Consider the following 24,528-nt stretch of genomic DNA (forward strand, 5'->3'; position numbering starts at 1 on the left):
AATCAAATGGCAAACCTTTAATTATATAAAGATAGCAATTTAACATAGAAAATACACTTTTATTTAAATAACCAGTCCTAGTAATTCCAGCTTTTAGACTGAAAGGGGTGGGGGACAGGGAGGAGCAGATAGGGATGAAGACAAATTTTTGAGGATGGATTTCTAAAGTCCGAATGAAAACAGTGAATTAGTTTGCTTTTAATTATTCATGTTGGGAGAATTGTAGTCTTTTTATTGCCAGTTACCATTCACCAGAATCTAAGAACTTACAGGTGTATCCCATAAGATGTTTAAAAACTGTTAAGTAAGTGAAGGCTGAGGTTGAAAAAGTAGCACTCACGCTGGAAAGTAGAATTTGGCAAATGCCAGAGAAGTCTATAAAAAGCCAAGTGAAAATGAAGTAGTTTGAGTTTGACTTCTTGAATAAGATAGCAAGGTTATTCTTTTAACATTAATAATAATTTTAGGAAAATATACCTTCAGCTGGTTTAATGCCAAATTTCACTTACAATGTGGAAATAGAATTTAGGAACTGAACAGAGTTTTCAAAGTTACTGAAACTGATTCATAAAGCATCATGCAAAATGAGAAAATGCTTGGTTTCTGTGGAAGTGATAGAAATGTTCACCAACAGTATATATTGGGCATTAGCCCAGAGTTTCCAGTGATGTAATCCTCACAAGTTTTGTAGAAGGTGGTTGTGGTAATTGCAGGCTGCTCGTGAGTTGCCCTCCCGAGTCTGTCAAACGTTTGGCTAATGCACTCAATTATATAAAACCTGGTATTTGTTTACCTGTGCTTTGACTGAATTTAGGATTAGCTGGAATGAACAGTTTTCCTGATAAATGACTGGAGCCTCATGGGAACTGTAGGCTAAATGGTTTATCATGTACTGAAAAGCAAGGAGGAAAAAGGTTTTCTTTGATGTTCCTGTTTTTTTATATTAAGTAACAATTTTTGTTAGATCTGTAGTGTTCATATGTTTTAAAGGGCAAACTTGAAATTTGGGAAAGAAAATGATGAGAAGGATACTTCTTTAGTATTTACTGTGTCTAATAACCCAAATTACAAAAAGAAGTCTCAAAAATGGCAAGGAGTCCAATGGTTCAGATGTGACTACTTAAAATTTTTTCTCCACAGGACCATGCAGCATTCACAGCAGTGGATGGGTAAAGCTCTTGGGCATAAAGCAGGATATAGAGAACAAGGGTGTTATTTGCAGGAATCTGATCTCATTATTTGCTTGTGCTAATTGTTTAAAAACCAAAGCAGCAGAAATGCAGTGGATGGCAAACAGCAGTTGCACAAGTAATGCATGTTCTGCTATGCCATAGGTTTTGAGAGTTTTCTTAAGCGTGCTTCTGAAAAGTAGATTTGGGGAGTTTAAATTATATACCTTCAGTGTATACCTTCAGTGCTGGACTGATTTGGTAGCATCATCTCCTTGGGTGGTAAGATTGATGGAGAGATAGACAACAGGTTAGCAAAGGCATATAGAGCTTTTGGAAAACTCCATAAAAGAGTTTGGCGGAATAAATACCTGAAGAAAAGCACCAAGATCAGTGTTTACAGAGCATCATGTTATTTTAGTTGCCTTTGAGTTATTTAGGATGCTTTTTGTTTCCTTAGGCTTAAAATACAGCTTCCAGTTGGTTCACCATGTCAACTTTGGGAAAAGTCAATGTTAATTGAATGTAATATGTCATAGTATGGTAAATTCCTGATAAGTACCCTGTGTAGTGGACTCCAAAGGCTGAAATAGCGTATGCCAGCTTGTGCATGGAACTTGCCTAGTGGTACTTTCTGTCCAGTGCAATGTAAAGACATTGAAGTCTGAGTTCAGCTTAACTAGATTCATCCCATGGATGGCATCAGTCACATGCCAGTTCCAAGCTACAAGGCTGTAATTGTGTTGTCGTTCAAAAACCGTAACAAAAACAACAATAACAACAAAAAGGCAAGAGAAAGAAAAATAGAAGCTTTACTTCCATTTTAATAAGAAAATTCTTTCATTTTGTTTTTCCAGTTTTGTTGGAGATCTGATGTAAAAAGGAAAATGAGTAACAGTGCTCAGATGACTCTCTTTAACTTAAGGCAATAGTGGAAGATTATAAATATTTTTTGTTTGTTTTGAAAAGAGAAGAAATGAATTTTACTTAATGTTTGTGAACTAAATATTATCATGATTGGCAGCCATAGGTTTTATTTTGGTATAAATCTCTATGCTAAACAGATTTTTTTAACTTGTCCCCAAATAATTGTTTCTATCATGATTCACTGCAATTTCCATTTATAAAACCACCCCATCCCTTTTTTCTTTTAATTATGGAAATGGAACAGAATGCTTATGTGAATTTTGAAAAAGGAGGTTTATAATTACTTGCCAGGAGCTTTGCTTCCTTTGGATCAGCTGGTTCAAAAATCAATGTTTTGATTAAAATGAAAAGTTGTGCCCAAAAGTGATTCCCTTGGTAATTAGAACTGATTGATTGAATTTATCAAGGCAATTTAGCCAGTTTAAAATGGTTTACCTTGAAGTCTTTTACTAGTTCTAACTGTAATGTTGCTGCTGTAACCAAGCTTTTCATGTTTTATTTTGGCATTTTACAGATATGAAAGGTTCAAAAAAGTATAAGCACTTTAACATATTTCAGAGTAAAGGCTGTTAGGAGTTCTCATGCTAGAAGTGTAGCCTTTCATCTCTGAAAACATGAAGAGAAAAAGCTCCCTTAAAACAAACCACCTAAGTCCCCAAAGGATAGTTTATTTTAAACAGTGTTGAGATATGTTCTGCAATTCTGCATTATGCAGACTACTTCAGTTAATTTTAAGAGTGGTAAACTCACCAATTGATCCAAAGGCAGTGTTTCATGTTTAATTTTCTAACATTACATTTTGTAGGTCTAGTTCAGCCTTGACACCAAGGGATTGTTCTTATTTTAAATAAAATGCTTGGGGATGGGGGATTAGTTACGATAATACCAGTGCCAGTGAGATTTTATGGTTGTGCTTCTAAGCTGAAATCCACTTTGAAGGTTGATTGACTGCTCCACACAGGAGTCAGGCCGGGCTGGCTGTTTGATGCCTGCATGTTAAATTTAACGACTTCAAACAACTGTCTTGTCAGACAAGTCGGGTTTGTTTGACGGTAGGACTCTGAACTGCCCTGCAGGGAATTTTTGCCTTTAGAGCATGGAATGTGACACTGCAAATAGCCTCGGGTGGATCCAGCTTTTGTTTTTAGCAACTAACACTTCCTGAACACAGCTATAAAATTGGACTGAGTTTTGCCCTTCCAGTTGTGTCTCTTTGCCTGAAGCCTTAGTAGAAATGAAAGTTACTGCTAAATCTAAAAGCAACACTTTATATAAATACATAAATAGTGTTGATTTGAAACCTTGAATAAATGTGCCAATATTCCATAGGCAGAGGGCTGAAGACTTTCAGTTTTCTGTTAAATGTTCTCATTTAATTTAGAGTAAGCTCTTAAGACTTCAATACTACTTAGCTTGTTAATGAGTTTAAAAAATGTTATACTGGAGCAAACATTTCTCGTGACCTTCTTGATAGGCAAAATGATTACTGACAACAAAATAGGATTGGATTTTTGCTGTTCATTTAATGAGTCTTCATAAAGACTAGAGAAAGCTATTGTAGTTTCTAGATAATCTAGTGTATACATATCTCTCTCTCTATATATAATCTAGTATATCAAAGACAAGAACCTGTCCCAAATTAGTGTAGATTTTGGTTATAGTTTCTTTTCACTTCATTGCCTTGGAAAATGTCCTGTCTGTCAGAAGGGCTTCAGAGTAGATCCATCTCTGCTATTGGCTTTGTTTCAGCGTTGTTAAATGCTGAAGTTTGTGTTAGCATTGAGAGCTTGTTTGCTAGTTTGCCAAGTCTAAGGAATGCCTTGCTAGAGTTTATACATCTATATTGCAAGTGTTAAAATCTTGGACTCCATGGGAAACTTGCTAATTGTTTGGCACTGTTTAGTCCCAGTATTGCTGTGCATACTGTAGACCTGTACACTATGTTTACCTGGCAAGTGTTTTGTTCTTTCTAGCATTGCACTCTGTCGAGAAACAAAAAAAAAAAAAGGGGAACAACACTCTTCTGGATGTTTTGTGGGAGGCAGGTTTAGTGTGTTATGGTTTTGAGTGTGTTTTGAGGTTATTTTCGGTACCTGTTAGAAACACTACGCTGCTCAGGCCTGGCAGTCTTTCTTTTTAAAGTGTCGAGAACTGTAACAATTATTACTGTGCCGAGAGTATCTTAAAAAAAAAAAAAGGAGGCCTGAAGGGTGATGTGTCATTTTGCTGGGTTGGGTTTTTTTTTTATATTTGTTTTTCTTTTTAAAGAAAACCAGAGGTATTTAAGGAAGGGAAGGAACAAGGAAGTATTTTCACTTTTGTGTGTTCTGAGCTACATTTGATTTAATGGGCATAAAATACTTTTTTTTATTACTGCAGGTTTGAATGGCTGTCACAGGCCTTTATTATATAATATGTTGAGCTCAGAAGTCCAAGCTTAGGCTCTACAAACCTGTGGCAATCAACTAAAGAACTTTTTAATTTTTTTTTACTCTTTGATTCTTTATTTTGGTTTTTTGTGATTTTTTTTTTTTTTTTATTCTTAGATTTGCACTTCTCTCACAATGACACCCTTAACATAGCCTTGTTGAAACTCTAGTTGTTTCCATTTATTACTGTGAAGTGGCTAACTTGAGTTTTGTCTTCTTGAATTTCAAACCATGGAGAAATTATCTTCCAGAAGTTTCAAGGCATGCAGTTTCTATGTATGAATTATTATTCAGATAAGTTACAGAAATTTGTCTTGCACAAAAGCTAGGTAAGTTTCAGGTAAATAAATGAAAAGCTTAGGCTTGTGACTTAGAAAGCTTCAAGGTTTCAGAGATAAACATCTTCTTTTAGTAGTTGGAAAGTTGTGATGGGTGAAAGGTATTTTATTACCACGCACAGCTTCTTTCTGCTTTTACTGCTGTTTTACAAATCAAAAATTTCCTTCTTGATTTCTTGCTGATCTCATAGGGCATGTCTGCAGAGTGTGTGTGGTGGGGCTGGGAACAAATACCAGTCTCAAATGGGTTTATCACAGTTCAGCCTTGTGGTGTATTATCAAAACATACATTGCTTTGTAAGTTGTGCTTTCGAAGTGTGGTGCATCTTCAACCAGCACCACAGAAAACAATGTAGAGCTATTGTCTGACATACAGCCTCCAGCTACCTGTCTGCAGAATGATAACAAAAGAGTAATTATCGAAGTGGGGAATAAGAAATATACTCCACAGGTTTTGCTGCTTCTACTGGTAGTAAGGATTCTGAGTGTTTACTCTGGTGTGGCTAAGATACACTACTTCCTTAAGAGGACTGAGGTATAATGGAGTAGCTAACCGTTTGCAGTGAATCCGTTGGAGCTGGGGTTGCAGTTCAGTCATTTGTTGCCCTCAGTAGCAGCACAGATCTGAAGGATTGCCATACCCATGGGGTGCAGTCTTCTGCCACGTGATAACACAGAGATTTGTCGTATTGCAACATGTACTGGCTTGGAAAGTTGTTCTGGCATTGAAGAACACAATGGTATTCGTGCTAGAGTTAGGTCAGTTTGCGTTCTGCTGTTCGTGTGGTTTACCACTTCTGTCACGAGAAAATAGAGGATAGTTGAAAAGGTGGGTGGAAAGAGAACTTAACAGGAACACAGTCTAAAATCCACTGAATTTAAACTCCAGATTAAATGGCAGCAGCTGACCTCAAAAATAATTCAGTTCAACAGAAAGATGCTGGATAGGATAATTGTATTGTACATAGAATCATGGTGCAAGACAACAGCTGATACATGCTATTACTGTTTGGTTTTATTACAAAATTAGAATTTTAAACCACTGTAAAATGACTGTTTTTCTCCCAAGCCACCATACTTCTGGTTTGGGAAAATATAAGATGCATTTGATGCACATAAGCAGGTCTTAGGAAAGGTTGTATGTATTTAGCAGTGTTTTAGGATTGGACATTTTTGTGTACTTTGCCAAGGATAACATTTGCCATTTTCAGTTTTCTTTCTTAAATCTGCTTTAGTAAAATTTAGCTTTCTTGCAGCTTTCAACAGGTGACTGGTGTATGGGATCTGGGCTGATTGCTGCTAATAAAGAAAAAGGAAAATTTGGGCCAGATTAAAAGTTTGAAAACTGTTTTCTAACATTTTTGAAATCACGTATCTTAATTGTAGCCAAACTTTTAAATATTGGGTCACTTTTTCCTGGAATGATGTACTCCTCGATCATAAGTCTTCATTTTTCTTCATTTCTGGAAAGGTGGCATGCTTCTATTAGCTGGCTTATAATGGACACTTATTTCTTGGTGTTTCTTATGTTGCTAAGTTATACTGTTTATTTTATTGCCTTTGTGATTTTTAAAAAATTTTCTCTCCAAGTGATGTTGAGTTAGTGCTATTGCTTGGATGGAAATCTCTAGATTTGACTCAGAGAGCCAACTATTGCCTAAGCTGTTTTCTACTGGCATAGGCCAGTAGTGTTACCTGGTATTTTGATATCAAAACTGATTATTTTAATAACTTGGAATATTGCATAATTAATTGGCTGGCAGGGGATTGAAGTAGATGGGAGTTGGCTTAAATAGTGCCTGCAGGGAGTGATCAAACAGTGCAGCAGCTCTTGATCTTTACCAGAACTGGGAGGACTGTTAGTGGCAAAGTGAATTAAGCAATATGTCCACTACAGATAGGCAAAAACTTTGGACCTTTTTATAACGTGTGACGCTTACTTTTGTCATCTGTGTAATTGCTTTTTCTTGCATGTTTTTCCTGCCAATGTTCTCCTGTTCCTAGTCTGCACTGATAGCCTTGCAAAGGCATTGTAGTTTATAGATAAGGAAGCTTGAAACCGATTTGGACTCATGACCCTTGTGGGTCCCTTCCAACTTGGCATATTCTGTGATTTAGGTTATACCAGTAAAAAGGAGCAAGCAGGCTTTGAATTTAATTTTGTGGTTTGCCCTACCCTTTCCCTTTTCTCATCCTTAACTTTTTGATAAAGCAATTTTAAGTCAGATAATGATGTTATTTGCACATCTTCCTTCATGGTACCCGACTAAGAAAAACAAAGTTTTCTTACACAAGTTTACCGTCAGCAATTAGCAATGAGCCTCAGCTGTGTCAACAAACAATTTTAATGTGGGAATATGAATAGAATCGATTGAGTATTTCATGTTGTATTTCAAGGAGAAGTTGCTCATGCCAAGTAAAAACAAAGCTACTCATTCCATAGGAAGAAAGTCAAATAAGTTGTTTTTGCACATGCATGGGCATTATCATTAGAGGCATGGCTACAAACACATGGCAGTGTTTCTGTTTGTTACTTCCCCATGATTGCTATTGCCTTGTCCTTTGTAGCCTGAGCTATGTTGTAATTACTAAAATTGTATCCTGGTTTTCCTTGTTTTATGGTCCTGTGAAATAGCTTTCTTGTGGCTTGTATTTCACAGCTTTCTTGCTGTGAAATACAAGAAAGTTAAAGCTTTAAGTATGTGAACATTTCTAAAAAGCTATAAAATCTGAAGACAGCATCTTCTACTACTTTTAAATCATTCTTTTAGGAAAGTTTTACTTCTTGCCTAACTTTTGGGTTGATTTTCAATGTGTTTCATCTCTGAACCTCAGAAATATGTATTCTGTGGTCACCTGCTTGTGATAGTCTGACATCCTCTGTATCTTAATGCAGTATCTTGGAAACCTTGAAATTATTCTTTACCTCAGCAGCTTCCTTCATTCTGTGTTTTGCAATTTCATGTTGAGGACAATTAATAGGTGTGTTTAAGATAGCTTAACCATTTGGTGGTTCAGTGCATTTTAAACATGAGAACAAGGCTACATTACACTTCAAGGACATAAGGCTTTTTTGACAAATTTTTAGCAGAAAAAGAAAGGGAGTGATTATTTAAATCATTGAAATGTGAATAAAAGCAGAGATGAGGAGAAGAAAGATTATGAAGGAAGGAGAGGTTAGGAATTAAGTGAAGAAGGGGAAATAAGACAATTAGGAAAAATGAACAAGAAAATACAGTAAAGGCAGTGGAAGCAAATAATCAAACAAGAGCTGTATCTAGCTGAGGGTTTTATTTGGCACCTGTTGTCACAATATCTGAACATATTTCATAGACATTAATAATGATTCTGAAGTAAATTGTGTCTGGGTGTTTTTGCCACTTCTTGTTTGAGTTATGGTGGTCTTTTGGGGCACAGAGAAGGGTAAAGTCTAGAGTGGGAAGGGGGTTCCCATGCTTTTTAACTCCTGTACTTGCTGTGGAAAGGTGCTCTGAGAAAAGCTTTCAGATTCTGGATTTGCATGTTTATTTTATTCTGAGGTTGTTTGTTTTGTTTTCTGCTTTGCTTTAGGGTTTTTTTTATTTTTTATTATTATTTGTTTTGTTTTAATTCCACTAGAGGGTTCTTTCAGTTATTTTGCAGACAGGACTCTGTCACTCTTTCTTGCTGAGTCTTTCTTTGGCATTGACATTGCCCCAAAATATTGTGTGTCTGAGAGTTATTCACTCTTTGGTCTTAACTTTGCAGGGAAATAATCTGTTATTTGGGAACATCTGTGGTAATATAAAGATAATAAGCAAAAGGGAGATGATACAGAAAAGGGAAAAGAGAGGGATGAATAAAAAGGTTTTCAACTTTTGCAAAATTTTATTAATTATGGAGTAGATTTACAAATAATTAATAATCTTCAATACTTTTGGCAAATACTTTAAAGCTTTTTTGAAAATGATTTGTGATATAGAATGTGGACCTGCATGCATGTACAGTCCTTGTGGAGGAATATGTTAGCTATGGTCTGGCAGCTTATTTTTGAAAATTAAGCAACTTGACTTTTAAAGGGAGTCTACCTCAAATGCATATTGACAGAATTTTCCTGTATGGTTTGTTGTGGTCTATCTGTCCTCCCTCCTCAGGGCTGGAAACTGTGCCAGGGACTGCTGGTCCCAGAGTCTGTGTGCTCTACTAGGAACAACTAGAAAGGAATTTAAATTTAAATGATCTGTTTTATAGATATCTGGTATACAAGTCACCGGTTCTGCATTGTCTTTTCGAACACCATCTGTCTCTAATCTGCTGCTAGCTGCCATATTGACCTATGAATGAAGCAAAAAACAATTTATTTCTTGATTAAGATTGCTGTTCAAGTTCTTATTTAATTTTATGAGCCATAAGGAGCGTTGTCTACTAATATCTATGGTATCAAGACTAGAACACATAGTAGTGAGTTTGTAAAGCTGGTATGGATTACTTTGGAGAGCAAGTGAAGATTGTTGGTGAGGGGAGAAGCTAAAATGCTTTGGTTGACCCTGGTACCAGGAAGAGGAGACACATAAACTGTTTAATAGAGCAAGAATGTCAGATCAGCACCATGTGGCTGAAAATTTCAAAGGATACAGGTGGTCATTTTTTATTTTAGTTCTACAAAATGTGTATTTCTTCCTTTCTTCCAGTTGAAATGCATTAAATACAAGCTCTTCATTCCAGGTAGTACTACTGAGTTGTTGATGGATGACCTTGAGTGCAATATTGCCTAATGTTCTCTTCTTCCTTACAGAAAGATCCAGACTACCTGAAGCTCTGGTTGGATAGTTTTGTTTCTAGCTATGAACAGTTTCTGGATGTGGACTTTGAGAAGCTGCCAACTAGGTATGTAGAATTACATGTTCATCTGTCCTTGATATCTGAAACAGACCTGGCTGAGAGCCCATTCTCGTTCAAGGGCAATACTGCCTTTAAAGAAAAGAAAGATTTTTAGTTGTCAGGTGGCACTACCATTCATCTGAAGGTCAAGTTGGGTTAGGAATGATGAAACTAGGCAAATACTGGTATTTGCATTATCTTGGGAGCTGGCATGAGTATGCCATGCTCTTGTTTGTAGAAGTATAATCATTATTCCTGGTTCATTTTTTTGAGTAAACATTCATTAAATGTTGCATATGAAAGAGTATTAGTGCTTGTTATCTGCATCATCAGTGACTGAAGAGAATCAAGATGTAAGTAAAGAGTTTTGTAATTTTATTTCAGGGTTTGCTTTAAGATTAACGATGAGATTAAATGCGTAATGAAAGATTTGCTTATCTTAGCTGGAAACCTTTTAAAATATGCACCAGGTATAGACTTTAAAGTGATTTCTTTGCATCCATGAAGACTTCAGTTTAGGATAAGAGTATTGCTGACTTCACTCATGTTGCTGACCAAAAGTTCTCACATATAATCATGAGATGCTATTGAAGTCTAATTTCAGAGTTTTATATTTAATATTTTAAATTTGTATGCTGTGTTATCATGATTGTGTTTTCCTGTCTAACTTTGCAAATGAGGAATAGAAACTTAAGCACTGGATGTTTTCTCTTGCTTTTGAGATGCTTGGATGAACTAGGGGTTTTAAGAAAAAACAAAGGTTATGGGAATCAGAATTCATGAGCACTGGTGTCAGTATTATAGCTGATACCACTACTGATGTTTGAAAGCAAAGAATGGTGCTCCCTGTATGATGGCTGCAGTCCAAGCCCTGTTGAAATCAATAGAAATTCTTTAATGGGCTTTGGATCAGATCCTGTTTGAAGTGTAAGTGATAGCTTCTACTGTTACAGGGAAATGAAGAATGCTGCAGCTGGATCTTGGTGGATAAAACTTGGGCTTCTCAGCCCTTTGTATTAAAATTTTCCTCATCATGCCTATATGAATACAAAATATGTAATGCAATTACCAATAAGCAAGACCTTCAAATTAATTGTGTGCTCTTTCAAAAGATATGTTTTCTTTGCAGTGTCAAAAAATGCATCTTACAGTGTTTAGTTGAGGAAAAGAGTTTATCCTTTAACACAGGTTATCTTTATGCTTTTTAATATTAAAATATGAAGGGGGAACAGAAGAATGTCTTTGTACTTTGACTATAGGTGCTTTTCAGTTTATTTGTAGTTTAAGTAGTTTTTAGTTTATGTGCTCATGGGTCTTGGGTTGGGTTTTTTTCAGCAGCGTAACAAACATGAAGCTTAGTTGTTGAGAACAACAGTAGCACCTTCATTGTGATAAATGATGACTTAGTGAGTGTAAAAATAATGTATTTTTCTGAGGTTAATGACAGGATTAGTGATTTAGTCTGAAAGAATAGAACTGTGTGGATTTAGACTCATTTGTGGAACAGATGTAATGGAAAAGCATCAAAACAACATAGTGGTGAAGGCAAATCATTCCTGTGCTTTTATGGCTGGATTAAAAATAATACACTGAGAGCAGATATTAGAATGAACAAATAATTACAGTTTCTGCCCTTATTTACATTTGTGATATAATTAGGCATGTGGAAAATGGCATCTTTCTGAGGTTTGTCAGTTTGTATTGCAGGCATTCACATTGTAAAACTGATAATACTGGGCCCATTAAAAAGAAAAGTAGGTCAGTGTGGAACCACCAAATGCTGATTTCCAATGACTTGTGGGGCCATCAGACCTTGTGGACTCATTTATTTTATTTTTTTTTTAACTTGATTGCTTATTAGACAACTAATTCTGTCTTTTGGTCTTGAAAAAATATATGATGTCAGCTAAAATGAGAAAGTGACTGAACCGATACTTTTTCTCCTTTCCTTTTTTTTTTTTTTCCCTTCTATAAATCTTGGTATGTTTTGCAGCTACATGCCTGCAAGACTTTGTGTACTGAAGGGCTAATGCCAGGAAATAATGAGAAACTGTGTGGAGAGAAGAAAGCTTGTACAGATTGCTGGACAAAACTAACCTTTTGGAAGACAGGCATAAAGTTTTGTGTCAATTTAAAACATGAAGGGTTTTTTAGCATCCAAGAAAATACCACTTCAGAAATGTAAAGATTCTATTAGAGGTTTGGTTTTAGGATTTTTTTTTCCTGAAAGAAGGACTCTTAATTGACACTGTTACTTGCTGATTTAACTCATAAGAGTATTTCTTCTATACATTAGAATATATAATTTCCCAAGATCTACTTTGGAAATCTGAAAGATGCTATGCAGTGCAGAATTGGGAAACCTCTAAATATAGTGGATGAGTGTATCCAGTGGTATCATTTGACTGTATGAGTAGAGCTTATACAATTATGCAGCTTATAGGCTTATACAGCTACAGATCTACCTGTATCTTTTATCTATATTTTTAAGTGAAATGGCTCCTTGATAGTGTTATTAATGATTTTGCTGAGAAGGTGAATATAGCTATGCTGACAACCTTGAGCATTGAGCATAAAAGACCAGTGCACCTGTCTCTTCTTTCCCTAAAAACACGTATTCATGTCATATGTATTTATCATGTAAAGGATAAACCCTTTAACAGCTGGTGGGAAGATTTTTTTTCTCCTCATTGAAAAAGAGGAATTGTCACTTGGTTTAATACTTTTAGAAATAGCAAAGGCATCCAGAGTGTTGTCATGTTCTTTTTCTGCTTTTGGTTTACATGATCTTGAGCAAAGGAGCTTACAGGAAGCTCATGCAAAGTACCATAGAAACCATATTTTCTTAACTTACTGACTTCATAAAAATGATACAGGAATCATGATAGGAATGCTGATTACGTGGTTTCCTGGTCGTTGAAAAGTAAAGCCTGGTTTTCTACAGCACTTTTTTCCCAAGTGCTTACTGCTGGTGAGGGAGTGGTCCCAGTGTGTGAGTTAGAGGTGTAATAGGTGCATACAATTTAGGGATAATTTAACTTCCTTTCAGACACCTGAGATAACAGTTTGTATTGCTGCATAACCCTGTTAATGTAAGGAAGGAAATTGTAAATAAAAAGAACCCAAATGTGTAAAGTTCTTTGTCTTTTTTTGAGGCAGGGTACCAGCAGACAAATAAGAATGTCAGTTAAGATATGATCTTCGAAATTTCTTTTTTTTCTTTCTTTTTTTTTTGGAATACTTAGTTTAAACAGCCAGTCTTGTTGGGGAGAATTGGTACTACATGTCAACAAATGTAACTTTTAGATTTTCCTGGAGGTATAGTAGTAATTTGCTCTGGGGTGAAAAAAAAGTTGGATTACTACTATTTATTTTACATACTCTATAGTATTCAGTTTGAGTAGTCTCAGTTAGGATTTCTTATGCTGATCTCACATGAGGCACTAAATTCTCATGGGTTGTGCAATAGCACAGACAGGCAGCTACTGCAGAGAAAACATTCTTTGGGATATGAGGCATGAAGGGTATGCTGTTTGCTATCTTGTAAAGCATTTTATGATCTTACTGAAAAAGACTTGTTGGCCATTTTAGGGAAATAAGTTTGGGATATTTGATTTCAGCTGTCAAAAACTATGGCCTTCCTAATACTGAGAGGACATAATCAAAATCTGAAATACAAAAACTGAATTATCAGATTACGAGGAACCATGGCTGTAGTTCCAGAGAGTGTGGATCTCCTGGCATCTTGAGGGGTAAAGTTGCTATCAGGGAAATTAAAATTTCATTCTTTGTATTTGTGTTGGAAAAAAGCAGTTGCTCTCAGTTTTTTGGTTAGTGTCTCTATCAGTTTAGAGCCTATAGGCACTATAAAATTTGTGCAACAACTTTCTGACTCCCTTGAGATTCTGAATCCCAGATCTGAGAAGCATATTGCACAACTCTGTGAAGAGGCAAGGAAATGAACAGTATGTGGTCCTCTGTATAGGTACAGGTAACACTTGTTTTCTAGGATAGAAGAACTTGCTGTCACTTACACCTGTCTAGATGTTTTACTAAATTAGGTCTCCATTTTTCCCTTCTATATAGGCTGCCTTTTTGATGTTAGAAGCTGAACAATGTATTGTACCCCATTTGCCTCAAATAATAGCTATCACAGTGTATAGTGTCAGTCATTGCATTTCTCCACACTTTTTGATCCTTATTCTTGCACAGATCTGTGTATGCAACTATCATATTAGTGAGTTTTTGTGCTAGATGAATTTTTATGGTTATGTTTCCCCTGGCTCTGCCCATGTTGAAGGCTTTTGTAAGCTGTAAGGCTCTTGCTTTTGTCTTACTTTTCCTGTGTAGAGTTCATAGAAGATGTGTCAGAAGCTGCTGCCAAAAGCTAACTCTTTTTTGCATGTGCCACAGCAGATAAACAGTCTTCATCCCAAAGAATGTTCTAACAGATCCGTATGTTTCTATACTGTTGCAAAAATGCATTTCCATATGGTTGTTCCTGGGTTGTTGGTGTATTTGGTTGTATTCATGGGGTTTTTTCCCCTTTCTTTTCTTCATGTTTTGGTTCTCACTGATGTATTTCTAAAAATGGTTTAGTTCAGCAGAAAAACAATAGGCAAGATAATTTTGTACAGCTTTTTGAAATTTATGTAAGAAAGACGTGAGGTTCCCTGTGGGTGAATACTAACTGGGCTTCAATAACTATGTAATAATTGACACCTCGTTTATTTGGACACTTTCAGTCTTCAGTAGACAGTTGAAAATCTTCCCCCAAATGTGTTATGTTGTTTCATTCCATTGTGGCTATCCTTTTCCTTACTTAGGGATTTCCCAGGCTACCTGTTTACCTGCTGAAGATCATGCAATTTCTTCGTGGCAATTAAGGCAGCTCATTGCATGGAGGAGCATTTAGGAATCCACTTACTGAATTTCAACACTTTTTTAAATGCAGTTCATTGCTGGGGTAAAGAAAGCTCAAGCTGGTGTATTGCCACCAGACATTTTCTTGTGGTTCATTAGAAACTGTTTGTGAACTGTCAGTTTGGTGCCCTTTCCTGTGGAACTTTGCTGGAACACTACATGAGTACGTGAAAATTGATTCCTACCATGTCATTTGTATTAACAATTTTGTGTCTGTGTTTTCTCATTAGAGTGGATGACATCCCACCAGGAATATCACTGCTTCCTGATAACATTCTTCAGGTCCTCAGGCTCCAGCTGCTACAGTGTGTCCAGAAAATGTCAGATGGCCTAGAAGAGCAGCAGCAGGCTCTGTCACTTCTACTTGTGAAATTCTTTATCATCCTTTGCAGGTATTTGTTCTCATTGTTACCTCAGCAATGCTATTGTTTTGTTTAAGAAATCTTGACACAGCCTATAAATATAGATTCTAATGACACATACAATATGATTTGATGTCTTCCAGTAGAAACAGAGAAATACCACTTCTCACAGTCTTCAAATTAAAGGAAGAGGGAATAAAAGAGAGAAGGATACAATGCAATAATCTTAGCAATAATATTTGCTATGAGAAAGGGAATAGAAGGCCTTTAGGTGCTAGATTCTCTGTAATTACAGAAGATAAATCTATGGGAATTCAAGATATGAGGTATTGGTATAATAAATACTTTTAAAATAAAAAGTACACTCTAACAAGTGTTAGATATGAAATAAGTTGAGAGAATTGTACAGGAAGAACTGTTTCACATTTTTAACATGCTTAGCATTCCAGAAACAGCTTATGAAACTTCTATTACACTATTAATGCAGCTGATTTCCTTCTGAAACTTCTGCACTGAAGCAATGAATAAACTGCTTTTAGAGATCTATTCCTCACTATTTCTTCAGTCTTCTATTGTGAAGTGCACTGAGAGAGGAAGGGAATAAAATATAATAGGGAACCCCCTTTTCTCAGAAGTATTTGAGACAGCATTTTTGAGTCCTTTAGTTCTCCTTACCTCTGAAACATACAGAGAGCTGTGTATGACAGTGTTTAAGTATCCTGGGATTTTAAGTATAAGCTGAGTACCTGGTGATAATGTGTTTTTGAATTAAACTATTGTCAGCCTTACTTGCTGAATAGTTCTCCTTACAACATCACTTTGGTATCTGATCTTTGTGACTTGTCCTCAAGACTGAGAAATTCTTTGTCGTTGCTTTATTTATGTTTTAAAATAATTTATTAGGTGTTTGTTTTCCTCGGGAGAATTTAAAGTGAATAAATGTTTCTAGGTATATGTTTGCTAAAGTTTTAGAAAGTGTATGCACTAGTAATGTGGGAGAAGTGGAAGTTATTGTCTTTTATCAGATGCCATTTCTGAGCTTTCTATTTAGAGTGTCCTGGGAATCTGCTTAACCTCTGAAACCCCAAATTCCAAAAAGAATTGGCCTACAGCAGAGTGACTTGAGCCTTTCTTCCTGTTAGATGAAAACTTGTGAGCTTTGTTACTGTGACAGAAGTAAACACTTAAGTACATGCAGTCTTTTAGAGAGTATTTTTTAAATGCTAGTATACTTTTGTATGTTTTAGCATTCTGTCTATAATCAAACATTGTTTGAACTAGCTTCAAATAGTACAGTGTACAATTCTGTGGCTTTTATGTTGTATTCATAGGAATTTGGCTAATGTGGAGGAGATTGGGATGTGCTCATACATTAACCATGTTATCACCATGACTACGTTATACATTCAACAGGTACGTGGTTAACAATTCCCATCAGTTATTTTTGCCCTCTGATACTTCCTGTTCCTGCTTATCTGATCTATTATTTCAACAATAGTGTTCTGTGGAGAACAGTTTGTGGGTCTGAACTGCTCTGGAGGTGATTGAGATTAATTTTCAATGTCTAGAAATTTTCTGACTGCAGCTCTCTTTTTTTCAGTTAAAAAGCAAAACTAAAGAAAAAGAAGTGGCAGATCAGACCCCCATAGAAGAATTTGTGAGACATGCATTGGCTTTTTGTGAAAGTCTCTACGATCCATATCGAAACTGGAGGCAGCGAATTGCAGGGTATGCTTGGACTAGGACAGGATTGTAAACACTGTGGTTTATGATAACTTTAACCATGAATCAATAGAATCACACCACAGAGAAGTGTTATGCTTTCTGAAATTGGATAGGGTTTAAATAACTTTTAAAAATTATAATATATTCACTGGCAGTCTAGAAGTTAAAAGTTAAAAGAAAATTAAATTTGAGGGTATACTAAGTGGTGTTTGGTTGTAACTGACTGTCACAAAGGTCCTGTTGTTGCTTTCTCCTTTTAACAACTGGCCCGTTTTTCTAAATGGGTGGAACAAAGAAACCAAGAGGAAAGTAGTATGCAGACCTGATTGAATTAGGGCAAAAGAAGTTATTGAAGCTCATAGTATAGATATGTTGCATCTTTGAAAATAAGTTTATAAATGTATCAATAGAATTATAACCCTTTAATTTGATGGTTCCCTCTCACCTAGTGAATCCATAATAATGTTTTGTGCCCATTTCAAATTGCATGGTTAAAACATTTTGCAGTCTAGCTGATGGCTTAGTTACAATAAGCATGGAATAAGCATGGAATACATAAGAGATTGCTGGCTTCTTTATTTTTTAAAAAAACCCAAATCATTTTGTAAAATATTAAGCCATTTCTAGGTGAAACAGAACAGTGAATACAGAATTAGCTGTGATTCATGTTTTCAGGGTGAAATACTACTTCACTATGCTTTGTCATCCTGTAGGCAAAAGATAACTCCTGATTTTTGGCAGTTTTCTACTATAAGTCCTATTATAATTTACTATTATGAGTAATAAATTAAAAAGTATGTCATAAACAAAGTATCATACCTAATTTCTTTGGTGTATGTTTTTTAATGTAATTGCAGACATTTCCTTAGTACAGTTGAAAGGAGCAGACAGAAGTATAAACCAGCTTCCCTCACGGTCGAGTTTGTCCCTTTCTTTTACCGTAAGTATCACTAACAGCCTCTTTAAAATAGTCATCTTTAGAGGACTGAACTTAGTGATCCTAAGTAACTTTCTCCTAAGAATACTTGACAGTGTAAAAGCCCCTCACTTTCTGAGGCTGAGTGAAGTGGGTTACTTTGGTTGCTTGTTTTTTGCTCAGAGAATCACTATCTTGCCATTCCCCCTCTTATCTTTGAAAGCCTTTTTCTTTTTTTTCCAGACTTTATTTCAGTGCCCAATATGGTTTAATAGGGTTGGTTCTGTGAATTGCCAACTTTTCTGTTTATTAGTGAAAATAATAGCACACATAAGGTTCCTGTAGCAACTGTGCTGATAACTCTTATGGAAAAATAGTCTTAGAAAAGTGTTCCTGCATTTTTGTCTCTTTAATATGATTTAACAGCCAGAAAGAATGGAGCTCTGTGCCATTCAACTAGCAAATGCTCCTTGGGCTTCAGTTTGGGAAACTCCTCTGTTTTCTCTCTGGTTAAGTCATTAAATATCATGATGGCTGCTTTGGGATTCATGTGTTCTTACCATTATAGATTGTTTGTGTGGAAAAGAAGGACTTACATGTCCATATTCTGTACTTAAATCTCAGGAAGGTGGGATGCCCAGCTAGTTTGCTGGTTTAGCATACTGAAGTGATAGTGCCAACAGAATTGAAGCAGCAGGAACAATATTGAAAGATGGGAAGTGAAGGAGTGAAATCAACCCTTTTTGCAGCTATCTGTTTTTAATTGAAAATAGAAAAGGAAGATTCTATTCCTAGAGTGGTAGCGTTTATGAATTTGATTTTTCTAGGTTTGAGTCACAGCTCCTGTTCCTTGAGATTCAATCACTATGTGCATAAAATAGGATAGTTGCCAAAAAGACCAAATTGCTGATGGCACTAAAATGCCATTATCTATGTGTGAAAGCACTGGAAACCCACTCTAAAGGCTGCTACTGAGGAGTGTCATCTGCAGGTTCTCTCCATTCGGTACAGTGCACTGTGGTTCCTCCTAAATCTCTTAAATATTATAGAATGTGACTGAGCTAAAGTTGTGCTGATTAGCAGTTCAAATGCTCATCTGCTTGTTGGCCAACTGACAGAAAAGACAGAATTTGCCGAGCATGTGCTTTAGACATTCTGCCATGACAGGACTAATGTGAAGGTTTTTAGTCTACCCAGCCTAATGATTTATTCACAGTCTCCTAGGTACTGCTCTTTATATTTGTCTGAGATTCTCCAAAAGATTCAGAGGCTATAAGTTAAGGGAGTGGTGGTACTAACACCCTAACAATGTGATCATCTAAGCTTTGTTTACTTTGAAGAACAGATTTAAAAATTAGCTCTACAATTTTCTTTTAAAACAGGCTTATACCTTCAATATATAGTCAGAAATCTTACTTGTCAATAACTAGTACTTGTCTTAAAGGTCATATTATTATTTTAATGCATATAAAAATCTCATTTTCAGTTTATAATGTTTCTTTAAAATCTCACTTTTTACAAACCCAAGTAATTATCAGTTTTATTTTACAAAGTTATTGGAAGTTTTGCAATAGTTAATTCCAAAAAATAATCAATAGTAATTTGTTACAGCTACTTTGAGTGTAGTTTTATTGCTTTTTAAAAAATATCCAGGTTATATATATATTGCTAAGAAGAGTTCCTGAGGCTGTAACTAATTTATATCAGATATGGCATGAGAAAAGATGCAGGATAACTGCCTTTAAAGACTGCTGGAAAGGTTACAGACCTGCATGGGATTTGCTGGGAAGTTTGGCTCTAAGGGAGCAAACTCAGGGACTGTTTTTTTGAACTACCTGCACTGTATATGGCATCAGACTTTCCATGCCAAAATTGCTCTCACCTTTGTCATGCTTGATAACTGGTTGTGTGTTAACACACCTTTCTGTTTCCCATTAGTAGGGACAAGATGATCTTATTTTACATTATAAATCAAGACCAACAGTTGTTGTGTCTATAGTTCTGTCAGCCTTCATTGAATGTTTTATGCAAGCTAAAGGTCTGGCCCTGAGAATTCCTGATAAATGTGGTCATGTTATGTTACTTTGATAATGCTGGAATTGATGTGTTTGTGTCTAACTTACATAAAAGAAAGTGGAGATTATATAGTTGATTTTATTTTTTTTTAATTTGTATGATGACAGGGAATATAGGCAGGGTTTTTTTATTTCATTTGTTGGTGGGTTTTTTTGAGAGGAAAATTTTGGTAAAATTTATGTGACCAGAGTAAGAAATTCTTCTTCTTTTTATTTACTCCAATCAGAATGCTTTCAAGAAAGTGAACATCTCAAGGAAAGCCTGAAATGTTGCCTGCTGCATCTCTTTGGAGCTATTGTGGCTGGTGGTCAGGTAAGGATGTTCTAAACCCTTTTCAGCTGCTGAAGCCTCCAAATGTCTGTTCCTTGCTTAAGGCTTTTAAACACCCCATAACCCATAAATAAGAAGAATTTACTATTGACTATGAATTTTTTCTATCTTACGAATTTTGGGATCATTCTGTGCAATAATATCTAAATGCTAAAAACTGAGTCTTGCTTTCAAATAACAGTAGAAGTTTGCCTTTTATAATAACTACACGTTCATATGAACTTACTGTAGTATTTAAAGTGGGTAACTAGATTAGGAATTTCCACCTGCGAAGATGAAAGTTTTGTAGCAACACATGAAGTTGATCTCTCTTAATTCCAAGGTTGAAAGTTAACTGTTTCAGTAAGAGGCATGGGGCCCTTATACCTTGGAAGCGATTTAAAATCTTTGAAAGAATATGAACAAAAGAGGGTATTCATCATCATCATCAAAGCCACATCCACTTTCTCAGTTGACTTCTGTAATATCCTGCGTACTCTGGTCACAAGCAGATGTTACTTCTTATGATCCTGAAGAAAGAGTGTTTTAAATGTTATCAGGGAGCTGCAAAGCCAGGCACTGCTCCATTAGGGAAGGCAAGCTGAGACTGAGCAGGAAGGCCAGACAGGCAGAGGCAGTTGGCCTAACTGGCAAAAGGTGCAGTCTCACTATACCTGAACAAGGTCTGGTGGTTGTAACCAGGGTCAGCCAGCCCAGACCACTAGACAAGTCTGTAGTGATGAAACCTAATATCAAGCCAGGAAGTCTGGTCAGCATGTCAGAGTCTAGTGATGGTAACTGGAGTCAGTCAAGAGGCCAGTGGTTGCCAGCCCCATCCAAAGTCATGAGGCAGTCTAAGGTCAAGCTGGGCAGTCAAGTCTGTGGGTCAAATTCAACAGTACACGGCCAGGCACGGACATGGCTGCAGTGTAGCTCAGGCAGGTAAACGGTTGAGAGCCAAAACTTGAATGCAGTTCCCTAGAGAGGGCAAGAAGTCCCTGACAGGGCTTCTCAAAGGTCTCTACGAGCCTGGGCTCCTGTCCTAGATTTAGGTACCCCTGAACCTATGCAGTCAGGCCTCCAGGAAGAAAGGTGAGAAGAGTGCACTAAGGGCCCAGACAAATACTCGCTAATTATTATGTTCTTATTGCTAATTCTAAAGTATCATGAATCTCTTTATCTGAAATGAAAATTCAATTTAAAGTTTACCTAGAATTAGCAGTTTATTGAGGCTACTTTATATGAATTTTGTAACATGTTTTAAATTATATTTCCTTTTCCATATAAGCATTCTCTTTGAAAGAGAAAGCCTATTTAAGTGAACAAGATGGGATGCATTTCATCTGTAGCCATCAACATAATCCAATTAGAATGTTTCACGTTTATTTAAAAGCTACAGGGCATTAATAGACATAATAATGAATGTTTCATGATTCAGATAATTTGGGTAGACACTGCTGGTTTGAAGAGGTTTAATTTTTTTTTTAAATTCATTTATTATTTTTGCCTGATGGGTTTCAGAGGAATGCTCTTCAAGCAGTATCTCCTGCCACCATGGAAGTCTTGATGCGTGTTTTAGCAGACTGTGACAACTGGGATGACAGAAACCCTGAGGAAGTGAGCAGGAAGGCAGAGCTGACTCTGAAGTGCCTGACAGAAGTTGTCCATATCCTTCTAACCAGCAGTTCTGACCAGCGTCAAGTGGAGACAAGTACAATATTGGAGAACTATTTCAAGTTGCTGAATTCAGACCATTCTGCTTTACCTAATGTGAGGCGATGCAGGCAGTGGGAGAGCAGATTCATAGCACTACAGATCCAAATGCTGAGTGAGTACCCAGTTGTCCAGTTCCTTGAAATATTTCTTGACAATAACTCCATAGCAAGTAATGATTGGGCCATGATAGTAATATCACTGAATGTTCTACCAAAAAATGCTCACTTGGCTAAGCAATTGAAAATTTTCTAACATTTCTTCTTTGATGTTACTTTACATATATTCTAGTTTAATCATTTACTATCAAAACCCAAACTGAAACAAACAAAAACACCCCAAGAAAACCCCCCAGAAGAAGTGATATCATATTGCTACCATTTAACCAGTGTCAAGGTTTGTAGACTGCCAGTATCCATGAAAAAAGAAAAATGTTGCTAGGCAACAACTGACACTCATCAGCACCTTAGTAATGGCAGAATAAGACTGTTTTGTAATAAAATACCCATGTGGTGACTGTTTTGTGATAGTTTGCTTTTCAAATGGCATTGTTCTAAACATTGGCCAGAAGTAATAGTCTGAAACAATTTGGTTTAAATTTTTGGATAAGAATTCAGGGATTTGTTTTTTCCACTTTGATGTTCAGAATGGGAAATAAAAGTACTTGTTTTTTCATACTTCCTCAAATAGTACTGAGGCTGTGACGAATACTACAGTATAAGGCTGCTGTAGAATGCAGAGTAAAGCAAGTCTTCACGTGCTTTAAAAAAAAGTAATGCTGCTCCTGTGTTCAAAACTGGCAATGACTTCAAACAGAGCTCCAAAACAATCAAAGATATTCATTAGCTGAATTTTTCTCCAGATATAGTAGGTTATGTGGCAATTTTTACAGCATCAAAATGTTCAGCTCTAGGCCTAGTGATCTGTGCTTAAAACATGTCATTCTTGATCAAAGAACACAGAGCATATTGGTTGTTGTATATTTTTTTCCCTATGTTTATTATGTAATGTGCAGAAAAAAATGCTTGATGGATTTGGCAAGTGTTTTGTCTTTGATGCCAGTTCTGTTTTAATTTTATAGATACCATCACAGCCATGTTAGACTGCACAGATAGGCCTGTTCTGCAGGCAATTTTCCTTAACAGTAACTGCTTTGAGCATCTCATTCGACTGTTGCAGAACTGCAAGGTACGTTTTCCCTTATCAGAGTATGTTTAACAGAACCTGTATTGTAATATTGCAAGTATATTAATTATCTTTTCGTCTTCCTTATGAAATAGAAGCAATTTTAAAGTGTCTGCACACTGAAAGTGAAACTTTGGGTGGGTTAGAGCCACTAATGCCATGAAAGATCTCAAAGATCTAAGTTGCTCTAAAATCTGGTTTTTATTGCTAATGAAGTAGAGGTGTTTCTTGTCTATCTTGTGATTAAAGCAGTGAATGCTTATTGAGTCCCGAGCAAAATACCTTTACAGACCCCATTCAGGCTCTAAAATCTGTTGCGGTAGTTACTGGTAACAGTCCCCCTTGCCTTTTTGTTTTAGTTTATGTTGTGAGGGTTTTTTTTTCATTTGTTTGTTTCTTTTATATTCTGTCACTGGATTGCTAGGAAGTCACAACTGCTGCCAGATGGAGGTCTGAACTCTAATTTCAGAGGCATATTTTTCCATTAAAAAAAATCTTGCTAGTGTGCCATTGTTAGTGTTTCAAAATCTGAGTCCGGTGTGTAGCTGACATAAAACATGTGATCAAACTGTTAAAAATGTTCTTTGATTGTTCTTTTTCTACATAGGATTTAATGGTTTTGTCTCAATCCCAGATGGTCATAATTGGCAAACTAATGTCTTTCACTGATTGCTTTGTAGATTTTATTTTTCCTTGTGTAAAAAAACATAGATATGATATAACTCTCTGGAATATTTTTTTCTCTTTTTGTGATATGTGGGTGACAGAGCTGTTTTGAGCTCTTTTGATGCTAGATAATTTAATGCTAGCTACAGTATGCAATTTGTTTCTTAATCCATTTAGATTTTGGATTAGAACATATTTCAGTGCAGTGATACATTAAAAATAAATGTGTTTGGATTATGTCTTAATTGTAATTATATTCAGTGGCAGAATGCCAATTGACTTGCACTGTTTTGAGTAGTGTTTGTAATTTTTATATCTTCTCCTGAAAATACATTGTTTGACCTTTCCATTCTCCTCCTCTGTTTGGGAATCTCTGCCTATTTTTGTACTAACCTTGTACTCTATAAGAAACTTCAAGAAACTTCCCTTTTAGTTTCTTCTGAAGTCATCAACAGTTTATCTGTTCATGGAGAGTCCAGCTGTGTTCCTGCTCTCATAAATAAGTGGTGGAATTTAAGAAAGCAGGAACAGCTACTCTATTTTTGCAGCTTGCTCTTTTTATTTTTATTCTGCCTGTAGATGTGTCAGAAGATACGCTCTTTTAAAGTTTTTTCCTGTGATACTGTCTCACATATCACTGGGAGTGATTGGGTATCAGTACTTGGAGTTTGCTACATTTTTAACCTTTCATGGTCAAAATACCCCCAAGGATGAGAAGTAGGGAGAGGATAGAGATAGGGCAGGTGTTACAGTATATTTGTATTTTCAAATATACCGTATCTTAATTCTGAGTGTTGTTTTTCGCCTGTGATATCCAAAGAGATGGACTGTAATTTATAGGTATCAGAAGGTGCTTATTCTGTTCTGAGAGTCATTTAACAAAGTGGTTTGTCAGTGCTGAATCTTTTCTTGTCTGTTAAACTCTCTCAG

At 36.1% G+C, this 24,528-nt stretch overlaps 1 protein-coding gene across 6 annotated transcripts in view; it reads left to right on the forward strand.

The window, feature by feature from the left end:
* The window catches only part of NBEAL1 (neurobeachin like 1), an 85,590-nt gene that overhangs the window by 8,856 nt on the left and 52,206 nt on the right, over window positions 1-24,528 (forward strand). For all 6 annotated transcript variants that reach the window (XR_007904574.1, XM_051787698.1, XM_051787699.1 and 3 more), the window contains 8 exons: window positions 9,638-9,729; window positions 14,877-15,038; window positions 16,340-16,421; window positions 16,609-16,736; window positions 17,591-17,673; window positions 19,952-20,037; window positions 21,556-21,862; window positions 22,829-22,935. Coding sequence is in view for 5 of the 6 variants with exons in the window: in XM_051787698.1 (XP_051643658.1) it covers window positions 9,638-9,729; window positions 14,877-15,038; window positions 16,340-16,421; window positions 16,609-16,736; window positions 17,591-17,673; window positions 19,952-20,037; window positions 21,556-21,862; window positions 22,829-22,935 (1,047 nt within the window). In the remaining variant the exon portion in view is untranslated. The remainder of the gene's footprint in view (window positions 1-9,637; window positions 9,730-14,876; window positions 15,039-16,339; window positions 16,422-16,608; window positions 16,737-17,590; window positions 17,674-19,951; window positions 20,038-21,555; window positions 21,863-22,828; window positions 22,936-24,528) is intronic.

This window comes from Manacus candei, unplaced genomic scaffold, assembly GCF_025592945.1.
Source record: "Manacus candei isolate 608988 ecotype Guabito, Panama unplaced genomic scaffold, ASM2559294v1 h1tg000023l, whole genome shotgun sequence".
Classification (NCBI taxonomy): Eukaryota; Metazoa; Chordata; class Aves; order Passeriformes; family Pipridae; genus Manacus; species Manacus candei.